General features: G+C 41.2%; 1 protein-coding gene across 1 annotated transcript; it reads left to right on the forward strand.

The window, feature by feature from the left end:
* The first annotated feature begins 1,640 nt into the window (after positions 1 to 1,640).
* On the forward strand, positions 1,641 to 16,276 carry LOC143283131 (NACHT domain- and WD repeat-containing protein 1-like). Its single transcript, XM_076589275.1, has 12 exons — positions 1,641 to 1,689; positions 2,162 to 2,223; positions 4,085 to 4,140; positions 5,067 to 5,192; positions 5,643 to 5,845; positions 6,486 to 6,659; positions 6,964 to 7,150; positions 7,942 to 8,096; positions 8,610 to 12,125; positions 13,181 to 13,353; positions 13,720 to 14,011; positions 14,778 to 16,276. Exons 1-12 carry the CDS (start codon positions 1,687 to 1,689, stop codon positions 15,003 to 15,005), a joined length of 5,175 nt encoding a protein of 1,724 aa, XP_076445390.1. The 5' UTR covers positions 1,641 to 1,686; the 3' UTR covers positions 15,006 to 16,276.
* The last annotated feature ends 4,977 nt before the right edge of the window (positions 16,277 to 21,253 follow it).

Below are 21,253 nucleotides of genomic sequence, written 5' to 3' on the forward strand. Positions count from 1 at the left end.
ATGGAATCAACAATTCGTAAATATCTTTGTAACGGCAATTAACAACATAAATACCATAAACGAAAAAATCAATGAAGTTCAATATCAGAAGATTACATCACAGAAACACTCCTACTGGACAATGTAACAGGGATTCAGCAATTTCAGTCAGGTTGGACTCTCCTCTTCAGTCAGGTTGGACATTGGTTGGACATTATTTCTTTTATGTTTTGTTCTGAAAATGTTCTAACTTAACAAGACTTTGGAAGTAACCTGACAATCGTTTGACACTGAAACAAAATATGATTTCGTGTGATCTGTTTACCACAAACACAATAAACAATTTTTGCTATACTTTGTCTTGAAAGTGTCTAGTCATATTCGAGACACCAGAGAGGTTACCAGTCTATGATAGAATGATGGAAAATCCATCAATTTGTATCATGTAATTTCAGTTATAAACCCCTTTTCCTTTGGGTATGAAAACCTGTCATCAGAACTAGCTTGACATCTGCTCCATATTGAAGATTCTAGAAGTCTGCAACATTCTGAAACTGACTGTTTGATAACTATTTCAAAAGTATTCTCTATTCTTTGAGCACCCTTTTTTGCCGCTCTGTCGGCCATTTCATTTCCTTTTATACCAACATGAGAGGATACCCAGCAAAATTCAGTAGTTGTACCTTTGGCTGATAGAATGTGCAATGAACAGTATATTTCAAAAATAAGATCTGGTCGAGTTTCTATATCAAACGATTCTAATGCATGCAAGACTGACTTTGAGTCAACCAATAAAACGACCCTGAATATAGTTACTGGGAGATTTATCAGATATTCCAATGCAAACATTATAGTCACTAGTTCTGCTGTAACTATAGACAGTTTACTTCCAAGATAAAATGACCTTTCAATTTTAAGTGCAGGAATTACAAAAGCTGCACCCATTAAGATGGACTTGTATCCAATTGTTTGCATAAGCACTTTTTCCCATCAGTACTTTTCTCTCCTGGGTTCTACTTTTACACACTAGTAGTAGTAGATATTTATATATATATATTATAATGTCTTCTTAAATATGAAGATGGTATTTATGCCTGTGAATTGCACATGTATATGCATGACCACCTTTTGAAGTGCATCAATGAAACAATGCTTGTTCTTTATGATGTGTATGCTTTTATTGCAGGTGGGTATTTCACCCATTTACAGAAAAGGAACAGTTGTTCTTTAAAAAGCAACAGGAAAATTCATTCTTGATGTTGAAAAATTGTCTTCCACAGAACATGTGGAATATTCCACAGAATATGTGTTTCGATCTCTGAAAGATAATGTAAGAATTCAAATCTTCTCTGACACAAGAAATGTGAGTAACTAAAAGGAGAGATATTGAAGGGTTGGATATTCATATTTTCAGTATTTTTATCCACCCCTTCTTCCCACTCTCCTCTTCCTAACCTGCCTTCAGTATATTGTGATTGTTGTTGTTTTTTAAACTAATTTCTGTCAAGTCCTTTTTGTGCAAACTCAGCAACAGTATGAGTTTCTTTTCCTGCCTGTACTAATTGTTTTAACATTTAGAATCTGAAGTTAGTTTCTTTGGTTTCATTTGAACAAATCTATAAATCCAATTTTTAATACCAGTCCTTATATTCATGGACAGGTGCACCTTTGCAAAAGCGGGTGTCATCATTTGATACAGCCAGCAAAATGGTAAGAGGCTGTTATCTCTCTCTGTCTCTCTCTTTTTTTTTTCTTTGTGTGTGTGTGTGTGTGTGTGTGTGTGTGTGTGTGTGTGTGTGTGTGTGTGTGAAAGAGTAACTTTATGATTTGACTGAAAAAAATATATGATATTTTTCAAAATTACATTTGTCTTGATGCAATTGAACAAGCTGCTGTGTATAATTATTGTCAAGCTAATGTTATCTTAGGCTGAAAATATTTTTCAGATTAAATTCTTTTTTGTTGTTGTTGATGCAATCAGTTTTGATGCCTATACTGCTGTGGCAGTGCTTTTCTTTTTTGATTTGAATCTCTCTTTAAACTTGTCCTGTTTCCTTGTATTCAGAAGCAAAAGTCACTTCACTGAGTGAAGGACATGCTGTAAGAAACACAATAAAGAGACTGAACATTTGAAATGATCTGTTTTGATAATAAATAAACTAACAGTGTGTCTGTTGTGTAGACTGTCAATAGAAAGCCTTATGTTGCACAGAAGAAAGGAACTGTACCATCTGAGACTGCCAGGTAAGCCAGCATGTGTCAGGTGTATGCAGAAAATTTCTGGTTTGCACATACATTTCTTCTCTTTGTCTTGATGCGTGTGTGTGTGTGTGTGTGTGTGTGTGTGTGTGTGTGTGTTCTTCCCTTAACATCTTTTCAATTTGACTGATATTAAACGTGTGGTGAATGTGTGTGTGGCGGGGGAGGGGTGGTGGTAAAATGTGTGTGTGTGTGTGTGTGTGTGTGTGTGTGTGTGTGTGTGTACTTGTGTGTGTGTGTGTGTGTGTGTGTGTGTTTCTTTAACATCTTTTAACTTTGAGTGATATCAAATGTGTGATGTGTTTGTGTATGGAACTTGGGGTGGGGGACAGTGTTGTAAAAATGTGTGTGTGTGTGTGTGTGTGTGTGTGTGTGTGTGTGTGTGTTCATCTATTTAAAATCTTTTCTCTTTGAGTGATACTAAATGCGTGATGTATTTGTGTATGGAGGGTGAGGTAGGGGGTGGTGTAGTAAAAGTGTGTGTGTGTGTGTGTGTGTGTGTGTGTTTCTTCCCTTAACATCTTTTCAATTTGACTGATATTAAACGTGTGGTGAGTGTGTGTGTGGCGGGGGAGGGGTGGTGGTAAAAGTGTGTGTGTGTGTGTGTGTGTGTGTGTGTGTGTGTGTGTTTAACATCTTTTAACTTTGAGTGATATAAAATGTGTGATGTGTTTGTGTATGGAACTTGGGGTGGGGGACAGTGTTGTAAAAATGTGTGTGTGTGTGTGTGTGTGTGTGTGTGTGTGTGTGTGTGTGTGTGTGTGTGTGTGTGTGTGTGTGTGTGTGTGTGTGTGTGTGTGTGTGTGTGTGTGCATCTATTTAAAATCTTTTCTCTTTGAGTGATACTAAATGTGTGATGTATTTGTGTATGGAGGGTGAGGTAGGGGGTGGTGTAGTAAAAGTGTGTGTGTGTGTGTGTGTGTGTGTGTGTGTGTTTGTGTGCATCTATTTAAAATCTTTTCTCTTTGAGTGATACTAAATGTGTGATGTATTTGTGTATGGAGGGTGAGGTAGGGGGTGGTGTAGTAAAAGTGTGTGTGTGTGTGTGTGTGTGTGTGTGTGTGTGTGTTTAACATCTTTTCGCTTTCTGAGATATGAAACATGTGATGTGCTTTTTTATGAGGGTGGAGTAGGGGTCATGTAGTGTGTTCGGGGGGAGATGGGTGGTAGTCAGTTGATAATCTGAGTAATTATTTTTTCTGGCTAGACTCTTGATGTCTACATCTAAGGTCTTAGGACTGTACCTTGATGTATTTGGATATTGCTCTTCACTCAGTAAAAGCAACTTGATCATAGCATAACAGTCTCTATTTTGCAGAAACAATGGTTAAGTCTTCAAAAGACACAAGTGTGTGGCTTCTTGTATAGCAAAATGAATCATAAGCGTTCACATGTGTGAGTCTCTAATCATAAGAAGTGCTCAAGGCCTGACAAAGCGCGTTGGGTTACGCTGCTGGTCACACATCTGCTTGGCAGATGTGGTGTAGCGTATATGGATTTGTCCGAATGCAGTGATGCCTCCTTGAGCTACTGAAACTGAAACCGAAGAAGTGCTGCATTTAGAGTGGTTGGATTTTGCTTCTAAAGGTGCATATAAATGTATGAGTTCTCCCAGATTGTTCTGGTTTGGAAATGCAAACCACAACAAAATTGGGTATTTTTTTTGTTGCATGTGTCTATTTACCAATTTCATTTGTCAACAAACATGTCAACATTAATACATTCAAATCACTTTCAGTTTTGATGAATAATATTGTATAATTGCTGATAAAATTGATTCTTCAGATCTATATATTAGAAAAATCTGTCTTTTACAGTGTATTTATTTTTTGTTTCAAATTTTCAGATCAACAAATGGAGGGACAGGAGGAGGAATAGCAAAAGCAAATCCTGAGAAAATTAGTGAGTAGTTTAGTTGTGGAATAAATGCACAACAATCTTTATTCAGTATTTGTATTTCTCATTACAGTAATCATAACCAACTGTTATATTCAGGTCTTCCCCCCCCAGCTACATATCTGTTTAACTGTTTGATTTACTGTCATTAATATGTAATTGATTGAAGAAATCAGAAAATTGGCCTTTGTGAATTTGAAAGTGTGTGTGTGTGTGTGTGTGTGTGTGTGTGTGTGTGTGTGTGTGTGTGTGTGTGTGGTCAAGCCTCAACTGTTGCCCCTACCCCCAAGCCTTCCATCTCCTCTGCATCTGAAATATGTCATTTTTCAAAGTATTGGGTTTAGAATTTTTAAAAAAATTTTAAACCAAGTATGTCACTGAAAAATATTTTGAATTTAGAGAGGCACACCTTACTCTGTTTGTGTTTTTCGTTTCATTTCTCACGTCCAAATTATGTATAGCATTTCTGTAAAATGTCAAAAATGATATCGGTTTGGTGGAAACACTTTCCAAGAGTCTGCTGCTGGGAGTTGGTCCAAGGGAGATAAATGTTCAGAGGCAACTTTGGTTTGCGTCCTTGTTGACCAGTCACTTTTGTCTTGATACTTGAAGTCTGACATAATATACAAGTGCAGTTTTTATTATGATTATAATTATTATTATATTTATCATTATTATTATTATAATTATATATTATTATTATTATTTGGTAGATAAAGGCCAGATTTTACAAACCTGTCTTTTTTCATTATTACAGAATCATCATTCTGTTGTAACTTCATAAAGTTTACTTGCACAAATTGTATATCAGTGTGTGTGTTGTTTTATTAGTATTTTTTCTGGCACTGTTCTTTTCTTTTTCATTCTTCTAACAGATTTTTTTTTTTTTTTTTTTTAATTCAGAGACCTGTTTTCTGTTTCACACATTTCAGCTTCCAAATCTGGCTTTGACCGGGAAGCAGAACAGAAACTGAACTTGATGATAGAAGGAGATTTAGAGGATCTTCCTCATCTGCCTCGCTCCATTGTTCGCATTTTTTTGTCATCAACATTCAGTGGTCAGTGGTTGGATTTTATTGCTGGCTATCAGCTTATGTTGTTTTTCTTGTTTTTTTTGTTTTGTTTTGTTTTTTAATGTGTGTGTGTACAACATTAATTTCCCAAAGTGTTGACAGCTGAAAAGAATGAAGAAGAGGTGAATAAAGTAAAACCAGAAGAATAAATCTGATTTGGAGAATAACAAAAACAAAAAAGTCAATATGCACACACCAGTACATGCCCACCCCCCACACCCCCACTCCCACCACAGTGATATAGAAGTGTACACACACGCACACACACACACACACACACACACAGCACACACAAATCGAGTTCACTACACACACACACACACAATGGCAATTTTCTATTACTTTTTCCTAGCTGATAATTACTTTTAAACTACTCTGTTGGTTCTGAAGAATCTTGAAAAAAAAAGAAGAAGAAAAATTGCATGACCATTACAGACATGAGAGCAGAGCGCAACATGCTGGCCAGGCAGGTGTATCCCCAGCTACGCCAACACTGTGCGCAGTTTGACCTGGATTTCCAGGTGGTTGACCTGCGCTGGGGCCTGACAGCCGAGACGCAGAACGATCACTCTGGCACCAAAGTCTGTCTTCAGGAGATCAAGAATTGTCAGGACGTGTCACTTGGTCCCAACTTTGTGGTGAGGAGTGTTGCTGGATAGTGTGTGTGTGTGTGTGTGTGTGTGTGCGTGTGTGTGTGTGTGTGTGTGTGTGTGTATGTGTGTGTGTTTGTGTGTGTCTCTGTGTGTGTGTGTGTGTGTGTGTGTGTGTGTGTGCGCGTGTGTGTGTGTGTGTGTGTGTGTGGACTCTCACTTCTGTGTTCGTTGTATATGACAGTGTGTAATTGTATGTATCATTCCAATGCTTATGATACAGTTGTTTCTCTTTTTATTTTCATTGAATCAGTTTTTGAATTGTGAAAATGAGAACATATATCCCAAGGAAATAAGCTTTACCAGAAGTGAAGAATGTGTCAAAAGTGATCTGCTTATCTGCTTGCAAACAGCTGGTCATGAAACATATTAATTATTTCTAAATGGACAATACAAACATTTTACGCGCACACACACACACACACACACACACACACACACACACACACACACACATTTTCACACACAATCCCAACAAAACACACCGAGGGAAAAGAAATCCCTGCCTGTATGTTGCTACCCAGCAAACTGTAATGACCAATCACTTAGTGACCTAACTGTTGCGCAGCACATCATGCATCAGTCAGTTAATTAATGATTGCTGAGGCCACTTGTGATGTTTTACCAGGGCATCATGGGCCATCGCTACGGCATGCATCGTCCCCTCGTTGTGGAGATACCTGTGGCCGAGTTTGAGATCCTGATGGCCGAAGCCAAGTCTCTAAATCTGCCAGACATTCCTGTGGTGGAGAAATGGTACAAGAGGGATGACAATGCTGTGCCCCCTATGTATGTTCTGCAAGTACGTATTGTGCCTTCTCACTGCTCCGGCAGTCATTCAACAGTTACAGATGCTTAGATTGAGACAATTTTAAAGGGATTTTGTCCCTTTCATTTTGATTTTGTTACTTGTTGTAAATATGAGCTGTCTGCATGGTAAAAAACACAGTTTTTCCATAGAAATAGAAAGCAGTTTTGTTAAACGTACTTTTTGAAAAAAAAAAAAAAAAATTGTCACAAGAGAATCAGAATAAGTTGCCTGAAATATGAAAGCGCTTCAGGACTGATAAGCCTTTAAAAGCCATAATCTTTTTTTTCTTCTTCAGCCAATCAGAACTTACTATCGTCACTATGGAGACATGACACCTGGCAAAGAGGAACAGAGGCAACAGGACTTGAAAGCATGGAATGACACAGACGGACGTCTCCGAGCAGTCATGCAGGCTGCCGCCAGATCAGCTTACAAGGCAAAGAAGATCTCAGAGATGTCATGGAGACAGCATTTCATGTCAGGTAGATAGTGTGGCAATCCAGAAATGATTTTTTTCCACAAAAAAGTGATCACCGACCTGTTAAGATATGACATAACTTGAATTTTGCACTATTTTGTCCAGTCCCCTTGATTTTTTGTGTGTGTGTGTGTGTTTTTGTTTATTAAAGTGTCATGGTTATCAGATTAATCTGATCTGTGCTGAATACATTCGTGCACTTTACTATGCATTAGTCTTACCAATTTCCATCAATCAGTTTAGTTCAGGCTGAAAATAAGAGGCTAGATTTGAAACTTAGACACATTAACTTTATGCATTTTATGCAGTTGTGTATGGTTTGTACAGTACCCATAAATCAGTCTGTGCTGAAAGTAACCGACTGTAGATTAGAGGCCTATATATATTATTCAAAACGTTTTTTTCATAAATTGAGGATGGCGTGATAAGATTTTAGTGCACTTCTTTTGAAAGGAAGATAATATCTTCTTTCCACGTCATTTCAGAAAAGAAACTTAACTTGGAATACGTCATATTTTGAAGATTCTGAAAAGTGAATTTCGTTTCGTTTGGGATTATGTTTCCTTTCAAAGTCATCTGCTACCTCAACGTCACAGATGCAAACAATACACACATAATACACACATATACACGTATGTATGAACACACACACAAACACACACACACGCGCACACTCACACAAACACACACACACACACACACACACACACACACACACACACACACACACACACACACACACACACACACACACACGTTTGTCTCAGATGGCACCTGTGGTGATTGTTCCTGCAGTGACAGACCATGAGATTATCAATGGCATAGTCCAAGCATCCAGCCCTGACCAACACACCATGTTCTTCATACGTGACCTGACAGGCTTGACTAAAGATGCCCTCTCTCAAAAAATGGCTGAAAAGTACATTGACATTCTGAAAAAAGATGGGCAGGTAGGTTGGGTTTTTCTGCCATAATATTATTCATGAAATAATGTAGTTTGTTGTAAAACCACAGTTATCATGAATTCTTGCTGGTCTTATTCAGGATATTATTCATGAAATAATATAATATTTGTTTTAAAAACAATGCCATCAAATGCATGAACTGGTGTAATTTGAAATACTCGTTGTGAGGCATGGATATGCATGCTGCTCCCAGTTCATGGGTTTGGCAGCTAATGTCGGCCCCTGAGAGATTTGGAACGCAGTATTGTTTGTGTGGCAAGTCTTTGTTTCTGTCTGCGTTATAGTTGATTTTCATCAAATGATATAGCACAAAAGATCGTTCACAGAGCACAGAGCTTGTTTTTATCCACAAAAACAGACATGCCTTTAAAAAAAAAAAAACAGTACACTAAGGAAACAGTGTCTACGTTTAAACCAAGTCGATGCATTTTAGATGACTAGTTTGATTTTTTTTTTAACCTTTCAAGGCACTTTTTGCATTTGTCTCTTTGTTTCCAGCCGCATGAAGACAAGGACACAGGGGCCATGATCACAGACCTGCTTGGGAAAGTGAAGGGTAAACTAAACGGAAACAACGTGGTCTCACTCTCCACCCAATGGCACGAAGGAGGCATCGACCCAGAGAAGTTCCCTGAACACGAGCAGTACATCTCGCAGTTCTGCAGTACTTTCCTCAGCAGAGTATCGTCCCTCATCAACCAAGGTCTCGACCAACGCCAAGCCAAAGTCAGACAGCGGGAATGGTACACTAGATACAACGAAGTACTGCATCATCTGCGTTTTTGCAACAGCAAGTGTGAATCGTTTTGCGGGCAGGACGAGGTGCTGATGAAAGCAAAGGAATATGTCCTTGATTTTTCCACCCGAAAGCCTTTCATTATCCATGCCCCTTCTGGAGCTGGAAAGACTTCTGTCATGGCCATGATCATGAAGAGTCTGAAGACCTGGCTGCCCGGGGGGCATGTCGGCATGATCCGATTTCTGGGCACCTCTCCACAAAGCATTGATGTCAGAAATGTTCTCTTCAATGTGTGTGGCCAGCTGGCTGACAGCACTAACATCCTTATGGAGAGGCTCAACTACACCTCATGGAAAGGGCTGAAAGCCTATGCTCCACGTCTTCTGAGAAGGGTTTCCTCCAAACTAAAGAAGCCTGCCATCATTCTTCTGGACTCCTTGGATCAGCTGGCACCTACCAATGATGCTTACTCCATGGACTGGCTGCCTACCACTCTGCCCCAAAACATCAAGCTCATTGTCTCTACACTGCCTGAAGAACATGGAATCCTGAAAAAACTGAAACAGATTTTGCCAGACCCAAAGTGTTACTGTGCTGTACCACTTTTACCACAAGCTACAGGTCAGCAGATTGTCCAGAAATACCTGCAACTGAGAAATCGCAAGATCACTGAAGAACAACTGAGTGTTGTTCTGAAAGCTTTCGCAGGTAGCCCCAGTCCCTTGTACCTCAAGCTGCTGATGGACGAGGCTGTCAGCTATCCATCCTTTCTCTCCCCTGACCCGGCTTCCATTCCAGGTTCAATTAGTCTGGCCATCAATGCACTGTACGATGAACTGGAGGTCAAGTTTGGGCGCCAGTTGGTTCAGAGCGCTCTTGGACTTCTGACCGTGGGACTGAACGGTTTGTCAGATGTTGAACTTGAGGATGCACTGTCATGCTGTGACACAGCTTTGGATGAAGTCTACAAGTTCCATGACCCACCAGTTCCAGGAATCGTACGCATTCCACCAGTTCTTTGGGCCCGCATTCGCTATGACCTTCGAGAATATTTGGTGGAGCGGTTGTCTCAGGGCAAAACAACACTGTACTGGTACCATCGCCAGTTCATAGAGACAGCCACAGAGCGTTATGCTTCTGGCATGGACGGTGCTGCCCTTCACGCAGTGTTGTATCAGATGTTTCTGGCTGAAGATGGGGTCAAAAAGAGCATCACTCTCAGCAACCGCAAAAATCTGTTTGTGAAGGATGCAGACAGACAGACAACCCCTCAACCAACGAGTGTCAACAACACCAGAAAGCTTGAATGTGTGACATACCATCTAATGCACATGAAAGATCTGTTGTCACCAGATGAGGCCAAAGCCTCAGTCTTCGCCAACCTCAGCTTCCTCAGCACAAAGTTGATGGCACTGGGGGTGGACAGAGTGTTGGGAGATCTGGGGGACTTCCTCACCATGCACCCTGATGAGGAACTGCTCATTCTCAGGAATTTCATGGAATCTCAGCGGAACTCACTTCTCAACCTCCGTAGTTTTGCTTTCAGTCTCATTGCCTCTTTGTCTGTGTCTTCATCATTCAGACATCTGAATGAGCTAAAACATCAGGCAGAGCTGTTCCTCACCAGCAGTGACAAACCTCAGTTAATTCCATGCCTGCCTTGTCTGGCACCGCGACCTGGGGACCCCAGTTTGTTGCTGAGTGGCTTCGCTCGTGTCGTTGATCAAACTGGAGACTGCGTTCTCTTGGAGAAAGTGTCTGTTGATGAAGACGTCAGCAGCTTTGCTGTCATCAACATTGGCAGCTCTGAGGTGATGGATGTTCTCCTGGAGTCCAACATCTCTGATATAAAGCTGATCGCTGATGGTCAGGGGTACGTTTGGGCGTCTGCCGAAAGTCTTAAGTGCAAGATGAAGGCTTCAGGAAAAGAAGTGTCCAAAGAAGTTACTGGCATCTTCAAGGAAAGCAAGGTGGTTCCCAAAACAACTGCAGGTATGAAAATTAGTGTTGGCAGTGATGGGACAGGCATCAGCCTGTTTGCTGGAAACCAGGCATCTGTTGTTGATAGGGATCTGAGCAGCCCGAGAGTGTTGTCTCTTGGCAGTGCTCAAAGCCATGTCATTCAGTCCATCATTCCATGCTGCGTGGATTCTAGCAGCATCATTGGTTCGGGGAATGTTTCAGACCATCAAAACTTTGTTGCACAATGGAAATCTGGGGCTGATAAACCTGCACTTGTTGAGTTTAAAGGGTCTCTGACCCACTCTCTCCTGTCAGTAACTGCTGAGGAACAGTTTGTTGTATGTGTCATGCAGCCAAGCAACAATGACTCATGCAGCCTGGTGGTCGTTCAGACGCAGCCTTTCACGGAGAAGCCTTCAGTAGCCTGTGGGCAAGTTTCCCAGCTGAGAGTCTCAAGTATAGAACAGGTGGTGGCGATTCTGAGTGACAAGACGGACGTTCAGTTCATCGATGTCGCTCAAAGCACCAAGCTGGATACGGTCTCTCACAAAAAGGCCGTGTCCGATTTTGACGTTGTCTGGGAAGAGGATCGTGTGGTGGTGTCTGACCAAGATGGTGACATTGCTGTCTACACCAGAAGTGGGAAAGTCCTGGTCACTTTCACGGGACATTCTCAGGGTATCTCTTACCTGAGGTTCATTGGTGAAGCCATTACTGTTCTCACTTGTTCAGGTCTTGTCAAGGTGTGGGATGGTGCTGCCATCTCTGCCATGATAGCATCTTCCGCCTCCTCCTCCCCCTCTTCTCCTTTGGGCCCTTCTGCTGATAGGCAAAATCCACCTGATGCAGATTCTCTGAACTCTTATACCAATGTCATCAGCATCGCGTTTGATGAGACTGGCCAGGAGCTGATCACCTTTGCTGCTGATGGGAATGTGGCGGTATGGGCGACAGATTCCCTGAAAAAGCTCAGATCGTTCTCTGTCGGCATCGCAGGGCACGCCGTCCGTCCCGTGGCGTTCTCACAGTGCGTTGTTCTGGACAAGGACAGGAAATGCCTCAAGGTGATACGGCTCGACACCAGTAGCACAGTCTGCGATGACCTCATTCCGCAGAATGTACTGTGCTATACAGTGACCTCCAACCAGCAGTCCCTCTTGGTGCTGTCTGAACAGCCACACCTGGTCCTGCAGAGGGTGGACCTGGATGGGAAGTCTGGCCACGTGTCCAAGACCCTCACCGTTCAGCTGGGCTATGGCTATGTCAGTATTGACATGGTTCTGTCCGCTTCGGAGCGCTACGTCACCTTCCAGGTGAGGAACGACAACTCTTCAGTCTTCTGTCCATCGGAACTTTCCCCTGTTTCCTTTAGTTATTTTCAGCATAATGGTGATGAACACTTGTAAGATTTCCATTCTCTGTTTTCCAGACTTGTCCAGACTTTGAGGTGTTATTCGTTCTTTCTTTTTGTTGATCTAAACGTAAATCATTAATCTGATGGAGTCCACAAGCATCGTTAAAATAACGGAACATTTAGGCTATATCCCCGAACCATTCAAAGCCCTCTTTTTTTTCTTTTTTTTAAATATTTTTTTAATTTTTAGTGTGGATAAAGCGTTCATATCTTTGTATCAAAATATGTATAATTGTTATATTTATACCCTCTCACACACAGTTGCTTTCTTACTCACTGCATGTCACTCTGTATATCGATGTGTCTGTCTGTCTGTCTGTCTGTCTCTCTAGCCTATATAGAGAGTTGCATGATATTGTATTGCATTACAACATTCCTGTTCACAACAGATTTGTCTACATGGAATTCTGACATGTGAAAACGTGTCGCCATAATCTAGCGAGACCCCTTTCCCCCCTCCTCAATTGACGGGCGCAGTAGCCGAGTGGTTAAAGCGTTGGACTTTCAATCTGAGGGTCCGGGGTTCGAATCTCGGTCACGGCGCCTGGTGGGTAAAGGGTGGAGATTCTTCCGATCTACCAGGTCAACATATGTGCAGACCTGCTAGTGCCTGATCCCCCTTCGTGTGTATACGCAAGCAGAAGATCAAATACGCACGTGAAAGATCCTGTAATCCATGTCAGCGTTCGGTTGATTATGGAAACAAGAACATTCCCAGCATGCACACCCCCGAAAACGGAGTATGGCTGCTTACATGGCGGGGTAAAAACAGTCACACTCGTAAAATCCCACTCGTGTTCATACGAGTGAACGTGGGAGTTGCAGCCCACGAACGAAGAAGAAGAAGAAGAAGAAGAAGAAGAAGACAAGTGAATAAGTGAACTGAAATTCTACACTTTTCACACGTGATATACCTACCTACCTGACAGTATCACTTTTGTTGTCGCGGTCCAGGTGACAATCTCGGAGAAGGACTACGAGGCTGTGGCAGCCATGTGGAAGAAAGGAAAAAACCTCATCCCACAGCGCCACCGCTGTCGCTTCTCTGCTGTGGATCTCAATGGGTCCAGCGGTGTGGCTCAGCAGTGTTTCCGCCCTCTCACCAAAGTACCGACCTTGGGAGTCGAGTGAGTAAAGTGTGTGTGTGTGTGTGTGTGTGTGTGTGTGTGTGTGTGCATGGATGGATGCGTGTGTGTGTGTGTGTGTGTGTGTGTGTGTGTGTGTGTGTGTGTTAGAGTGTATGTGTCTGCAAAATACTCGGTTTTTTTTTAACAGCTATAAAAAAAAAGTAACTGGTACCTGATTATTATCATTATTATCATTATCTTTCAAAGAAAACCAAGTTAGAAAACGGAACAAAAAAACAACAACCCAAGTTCGAACATAATTCTGTAACTTTTCCCACTCTCTCTCTCTCTCTCCCCCCCCCCCAACCCCCTCCAAACTCCCTCCCCCCCAACCCCCTCCAACCCCCCAAACCCCCTCTCGCACAGCATACAGCCCTACACGGGTAACACCATGCTCTTGGCCACCCGTCGCTGGCTCATCTTTTGGGACATCCCCACGGGAAAGTGCGACCAGCGGCTGAGCAAGTCCACGCGGAAGACTATGTTCTACCGACCGGACTGGGTGAAGGCCGCGGCTGGAGCCAACATCTGCGGGGCACGCTCACCCAAGGGGGACCTGCAGGCGGCGGGCTCTGAGGACGGCTACATGTTCGTGTATGAATTCGAGTCCGGTCACCCTGTAGGGATGAAAGCGCCGGCTGCCAAGCACCAGGCTCCTGTAAGTCTGAGACAGGCGTGGGTGTTGGTGTGTGTGTGTGTGTGTGTGTGTGTGTGTGTGTGAGTGTGGTGGCAGTGGTGGTGGTGGTGGTGGTGGTGGTGTGTGTGTGTGTGTGTGTGTGTGGTGGCAGTGGTGGTGGTGGGCGTGGTTTTTGTGTGTGTGTGTGAGTGTGTGTGTGTGCATGCATGTTTGGGTGTGCATGCATCTTGTATGCTTGTATATGTTTGCAAATCTGTATTTGTAGACGTGTGTGAGTGAGTGAGTGAGTGAGTGAGTGAGTGAGTGAGTGTGTGTGTGTGTGTGTGTGTGTGTGTGTGTGTGTGTGTGTAAAAGTGTGCATATGTGCATGTGTGTGCATCCTCACACGCAAAATCTCACACACTCTCAGTCTGACATTAACAACCCCTCCACGCTGCAAATGCGGTACTGGACACTGAATTCAGATCAGAAATGAGAGAGCCAGAACTCCTAGACTTCCTCTTGGTATAGATCGTGGAATCAGTTTGAGGATTTTCCTGGTGCTGGAACCCCAAGGTTCTTCACTCCAGGGTTGACCTGCATGAGACGATCCTTGCTGCGCTGTGTTTGCTTTGAGCTAAAAGTGTTCCTAAGTACATGAAGTTTACGGTGGACTTTGGAACATTCCAAACTCTAAGCAAACTTAGAACTGCCAAGCTCGCTCATGCAGCCGACCCCAAGACTTATCACCGTGCATGTCAGCTCCTGTCACTCCAGGAAGTAAAGGTCACTTTCTCCATCACCACAGGTGTCCCACGTGCGCTTCACACCTGACAACTCCACAGTGCTGTCAGTGTGTCACAACGGGGTGCTGAAGTTGTGGGCGGCCAGCGCAGGGACCCAGGTGGCCTCCATGAAACTGGGGACCAGAGTTCGACAGCTGCAGCTGTCCCGGGACGGTTCTATCGTGGTGGCCGTCACCGAGGCGGAGAGGTCGCGAGTGGCTGTGTTCAAACTGCACAAGGGGAAAGATTGAGGGGCGCTTCCACACTTTTGCTGGGATTCCAAGTTTCTTATCTTTTACTTCGTTCCTTTGTCTTCTGTGTCTTCTTCATTTTTATCACAATTCAGTGTATTTGTTTATTTATTTATTAAAAAAAATCATTTTATTATATTTGATGTGATTGCTTTATGCAAGCCTCGGGTTGTCCCTCAAGATCTGCCATTAAATGCGTTGGGTTTATGTGTAGGTCAGGCCTCTGTTCCTTTAATGTTTTTTTTAAGCAGATGTATACATCGTATATGGATCAGTGTGCATGTTTTGACCAGCCCTTGAAACTGAATTTCAAACTCCAAGTCAACGCGAGGTGCCAAAGAAAAATCCTTGATTAACAGACCCTGAAAACCAGGACTATGAATGACTCAGAAAGAGGACAGAGTATGTGATGCCTGTAAGTAATGAGGGGGAATTCATGTTGTAGGGTCTGAGGAAATGAAAAGCAAAGCATCAGTGGAATAAATGATTTTATTCCATTCTCTCTGATCTGTATGCATTGAAAACGTTTATTTTGTTGTTGTTGTTGATATTTAGTTAGTGTGATTGGAAAAAAACACACATATTTTTCACTTGCAATGCTCAAAGATATACACAGACGTATGCACACACATTTGCGCTCACTCAAACTTTGACACATTTGTGAAAAACATGGATAAAAGCATGTTTTAATGCATCCCTTCAAAAATATAGCATTGTATTGTACAGTCTTTTTTTTTATCACTTTATGTCATGTATGTATAATCTGTTCAGAACCATTCCTTTTTTTAAAAGCAGGGTTAATTGTTAAGAAGGCGCGCGCGCACGCGCGCGCGCGCGTGTGTGAATACACACGTTTAAAAAATTCTTTTCTTTGAAGAATGCTCATGTGCGATTAATGAATATTCATTGTTTGGATCACAACCCAAATGAAATCACCAATCAGACATAGATGAAACTTTTCATAACTCAAATCAGTTAACACTTGTGTGACTCTGTGTGTGTGTGTGTGTGTGTGTGTGTGTGGTTTCTCCTGTTATATGTGTTGTATGTGGCCAGTTTGGCCACGGTGTTGGTTTTAGAGTTGTGTTCTCTTCACAAGGAGTTCTCTGTGCTGATTTGGGCAGCTCCCCCTGGGGGGGGGGGGGAGTGTGTCACTGTAGTCCGTTTTCATCTTTACCTCATCTGTCCTCTACAGGCATTGGTGTTTGTCTGTGGCAGTGAGACATTTGAGCAGTGGGTTCTTACATGTGTTTAATGAGCATGGAACCCCCCCCCCCCTTCCCCCCCCCCCCCTCCACCCATCTCTCTCTCTTATTTTGATCACAGTGTCTGTGGATACCGTGTAGTTTGTGAATCTTCGTTGTTCATTATTTCCTTTTTGCCGTTTTTGAATCTTCCAGATTTTCATTATCAGAAATTACACCCCCTCGGCATGACAGCTAAAAAAAAAAAAAGCTATTGTCAATGAATTGTCGATCAACCAATCAGTCCCTCTAATCCTAAAGAACCAGTCCCCACCAGATAAGGCCTTCTGAAGAGAGTGAGATTAGTGGATGAGGGAAGAAAAGAAGAAGAAAAAAAAAGTCACATGCCCATTAAAGAATGAAACTTGAAAATCTATGATTTCTTACATTCACTGTCAACAAGTGTTCATGACCACCTGGTTATGCTCCACTTACTGTTGCCAAAACAAAATGAAATTCCTTCTTCTTCGTCTTCTTCTGCGTTCACTCGTATGCACACGAGTGGGCTTTTACGTGTATGACCGTTTTTACCCCGCCATGTAGGCAGCCATACTCCGTTTTCAGGGGTGTGCATGCTGGGTATGTTCTTGTTTCCATAACTCACCGAACGCTGACATGGATTACAGGATCTTTAACGTACGTATTTGATCTTCTGCTTGCATATACACACGAAGGGGGTTCAGGCACTAGCAGGTCTGCACATATGTTGACCTGGGAGATCGTAAAAATCTCCACCCTTTACCCACCAGGCGCCGTCACCATGATTCGAACCCGGGACCCTCAGATTGACAGTCCAACGCTTTAACCACTCGGCTATTGCGCCCGTCCAATGAAATTCCTGAAATTGCAAACATCGTTTTAAACAACGGAGGAGACATTCCAGTCTGTGGTGACTGCACGCTTTATGTGTGAAAGATGAAGTTAAACTGGTTTATTCACGTTCATATTTGAGTTATTGACATTGTGTGTTGTATATATATATATATATATATATATATATATATATATTACACACAATTTATTCATGTTCATAATAAGGAATTGTTGACATTGTGTGTTGTATATATATTCCACACAATTTGTTCATGTTCATAATCTGGAATTGTTAACACTGCGTGTTGTATATTAAACATAATTTGTTCATGTTCATAATGAAGACTTGTTGACACTGTCTGTTGTGGGTTGTTGCCGGTCTTAGCCATGTCTTGTAAATCTCATAGACATATTTTTTTAAAAATTCTAGTTAAAACTGTGATTCAAACTTGACATATGACTTTACTTACCTCAGCTCATAAAATCACATTTTGCTCAATCTTTTTTTTTTTAAATTTTTTTTTTTTAACAATCTTCAAACAATCTTTTAGTATCTTTACAAAGTCTGTTTCAAAATGACAGAACAGATGTGTATTATTATATTTTGTGAACCTATTTAGTTGGTGATGGTGTTTTAATTTTCTCTATTTTAGAAGACTTGTTTCTCCTCTGTGTGGAATAAAGTTCTATAAACATGTTTGGTCATTTGATTGTCTTTGTGTGCATATTACATTTTCTTGAATATGTGTCGACTTTGTAAAAGCTGTACATGTATGATATATATATATATATATATATATATATATATATTATATGTATATGTATATATATATATATATATATATATATATAGAGAGAGAGAGAGAGAGAGAGAGAGAGAGAGAGAGAATGTATGTATGTATGTGTGTGTGTGTGTGTGTGTGTGTGTGTGTGTTTCATCATTTATTCTCTTTGTATACATGTCATATTTAAAAAAAAAAATTGTCAACTGTTTTAAAGCTGTGTATGTGTTAAGTGTGTGCATGAGGATGATGACATAGCGCCTATCCTAGGTCGAAGACCAAGCTCCAAGCGCTTTACAAACACGGGGTCATTTGCACAGCAGCCTGTTTCCAGGGTGGAGCTGACTGACGGCTACCATTGGGCGTTCATTCGTTTCCTGTGTCATTCAGTCAGGTTTTAGTCACGCACACATGATTATAGTCATGCAGATATGTAACATTTTGTTTATTTACCCCGCTATGTAGGGAGCCATAATCCGTTCTCGGGGATGTGCATGCTGGGTATGTTCTCGTTTCCATAACCCACTGAACGCTGACATGGATTACAAGATCTTAAACTTGCGTATTTGATCTTATGTGTGCATATACACACGAAGGGGGTTCAGGCACTACTAGCAGGTCTGCACGTATGTCGACCAAGGAGATAGGAAAAATCTCCACCCGTTACCCACTAGGTGACGTTACCGAGATTCGACCCTGAGACCCTCATATGGAAAGTCCAAAGCTTTAACCACTCGGCTATAAGCCTTTATTTTTATGGTTTTTTTTTTTTTTTTTAAGCATAGCCGTTTGAATAAACAATTCCTTTAAAGTTTCTTTGCAAAGTCAGTTTCAAAATGATGTAATACTTGTCTACCATACTTTGCTTCCTCCGTTCTGCTATTAATCAGTTTAACATGTTTTGTTGTTGTTATTGCTTTGCTCACAATGTTAATCCAAAAGAAGAACTTAATGTAAAGAGCGTATCACAAAAACCGGTGGTGGGCATTTATTGTTGTGTGAAAAAAAAAAGGATTTTCTGAATACTTTCGTTTCTTCTGTTTACAGTGAAATTTTATAGACATGTATTTGCTTGACTCTTGGCGTCATGGCTGTCATTTATGTCATGTTGTATTAACGTTTAACTGTGATTTAGCATTGCAATTATGTGAATGTACACAAGTGCATCAGTACATAAGACTGTATGTATATGCATTCATCTCACAGATGTATTTGTTTTAGAATAACAGGAATTGAACAATGGATTATTCATCAAAATACAATTCAGCACAAAGTAGTTATATCACTGTGTGGTTATCTACCAGTTTCATTCTCTAATTTTTCAGTCTTGGTAATGTCCAACTGGATTAAAGAAAAAGATTTATTGCATTGCATTGCATTGCATTGCATTGCATTGCATTGTATTTCAGATATTAATTGTGCCTTTTTGTTCGGTTCTTTTTGAAACAATAATGCTGTGACAGTGTCACTGATCAATGTCACGATGGCAATATTGTTATGTATGCTGTAATGGCAGTACCATTTACTGCACCCCGTAAATAAAAACAAACAAACAAACAAAAAAACAAAAAAAAACAAAAAAAAAACAACAACAACAAAACCTCTCACTGTTACAGTATTGCTTTCGTGGAAACTGTTAATTGTAGCATCACCTTCCCAGTCTTGCTTTCATGGAAACTGTTAATTGTAGCATCATCTTCGTGTATGTGACAACTTGCAAACACTCTTGCCATCTCTGTGAAAGCAAAACCCCATCCATGCTGTAGACCTGAGAACCAGGTGTGTGATCCCAAGACAGTCATCTGGTCAGTGCCGTCATCTGTATCTGTAACATCAACATGAGAGATGTCCGTGAGAACCTCTGGTACAAACCAGTACAATATCAAGGTTCGCAATGTTGCCGAGGCTACAGGCATACTGGAAACACCTGGTCACTTTGACTTGAAAGCCAGGTACAGGTCTGAATTGTCAGCTGTCCAGTGACCCTGCAGAACTAAATACTTCTTTAAAAAAAAAAGAAAAAAAGTTTATTATGTTTCTCTTTATAGAATTATTTGGTTGTTTTTTGATTTAACGGGAAATATTTTTGTATTTGTATTTGTACTTCTTTTTATCACAACAGATTTCTCTGTGTGAAATTCGGGCTGCTCTCCCCAGGGAGAGCGCGTCGCTATACTACAGCGCCACCAATTTTTTTGTATTTTTTCCTGCATGCAGTTTTATTTGTTTTTCCTATCGATGTGGATTTTTCTACAGAATTTTGCCAGGAACAACCCTTTTGTTGCCGTGGGTTCTTTTACGTGCGCTAAGTGCATGCTGCACACGGGACCTCGGTTTATCGTCTCATCCGAATGACTAGTCTCCAGACCTCCACTCAAGGTCTAGTGGAGGGGGAGAAAATATCGGCGGCTGAACCGTGATTCGAACCAGCGCGCTCAGATTCTCTCGCTTCCTAGGCGGACGCGTTATCTCTAGGCCATCACTCCATTTATGCTTAATGACAGTCCGAAGGAAATCCAAGAGCAAGAAATTGACATGACAATGCAACAACCTTATGTGATAGACTTCTGTACACTCATTTTTTATTTCAAGCTTGGCACCAGTTAACATTTATTTTTCATGTAGATTTCGTTTTGCTTTTGCTTTTTATTTTCTTCATATATTTGTTGTTGTTTAGGGTTTGGGGTGTGTGTGTGTGTGTGTGTGTGTGTGTGTGTGTGTGTGTGTGTGTGTGTGTGTGTGTGTGTGTGTGTGTTATTGATACTTTGTCTTTACTCTTCACGTCTGATTCACAGATGATACCATATTCTCATAGTTTTACTACTGTTATCAATGTTACTGCACATTTCTTTCATTTGAAAAAACAACAACTTTTTATGGAATCAAAAATGTCTGAGATTCATTTGTTGAATGAAGTAGTGTAAGATCTGACATTCATATAACTTTATCTTGGTGTTTTGTACTAGTGCGCACAATATGATTTTTACAATTTTTAGTAAATCTGTATATTGTATTGATGTCACACACTTTTTTGAATTATGTTTTACACTTGATGTGAAATCCCTTTTAACTTAATGGTGTGGGGTTATTTCCTTATTCCCAGGCAAAGAGACATAAACAGATAGATGCTAATAAAACTTTATAACTGTAATTGGATTTTGGATTTTCTGTAATGAGTGAGTGAGTGAGTGAGTGAATTACTGACTGACTGACTGGATGAAGGGATGACTGAATACCATTTAACTAACAAAACAAAAACACAAAACCAAACCAACGACAACCAAAAAAACAAACAAATCCCAAGATCAATGGACATCTTAGGCAATGTACTGAAGGATAGATTTTATACGAACAGTCATCCTTATTGTGAATGTCTTTGTTGTCAGTGGCTTTTTGTGTGAAATGATAG

This window comes from Babylonia areolata, chromosome 1, assembly GCF_041734735.1.
Source record: "Babylonia areolata isolate BAREFJ2019XMU chromosome 1, ASM4173473v1, whole genome shotgun sequence".
NCBI classification, from domain to species: domain Eukaryota; kingdom Metazoa; phylum Mollusca; class Gastropoda; order Neogastropoda; family Buccinidae; genus Babylonia; species Babylonia areolata.

Bases quoted from the DNA above. Each gene is read 5' to 3' on its own strand.
- LOC143283131 (XM_076589275.1), top strand. The intron at 5,846-6,485 runs GTGAGGAGTGTT...ATGTTTTACCAG, and splicing joins CACTTGGTCCCAACTTTGTG to GGCATCATGGGCCATCGCTA. The intron at 7,151-7,941 runs GTAGATAGTGTG...TTGTTCCTGCAG, and splicing joins GAGACAGCATTTCATGTCAG to TGACAGACCATGAGATTATC.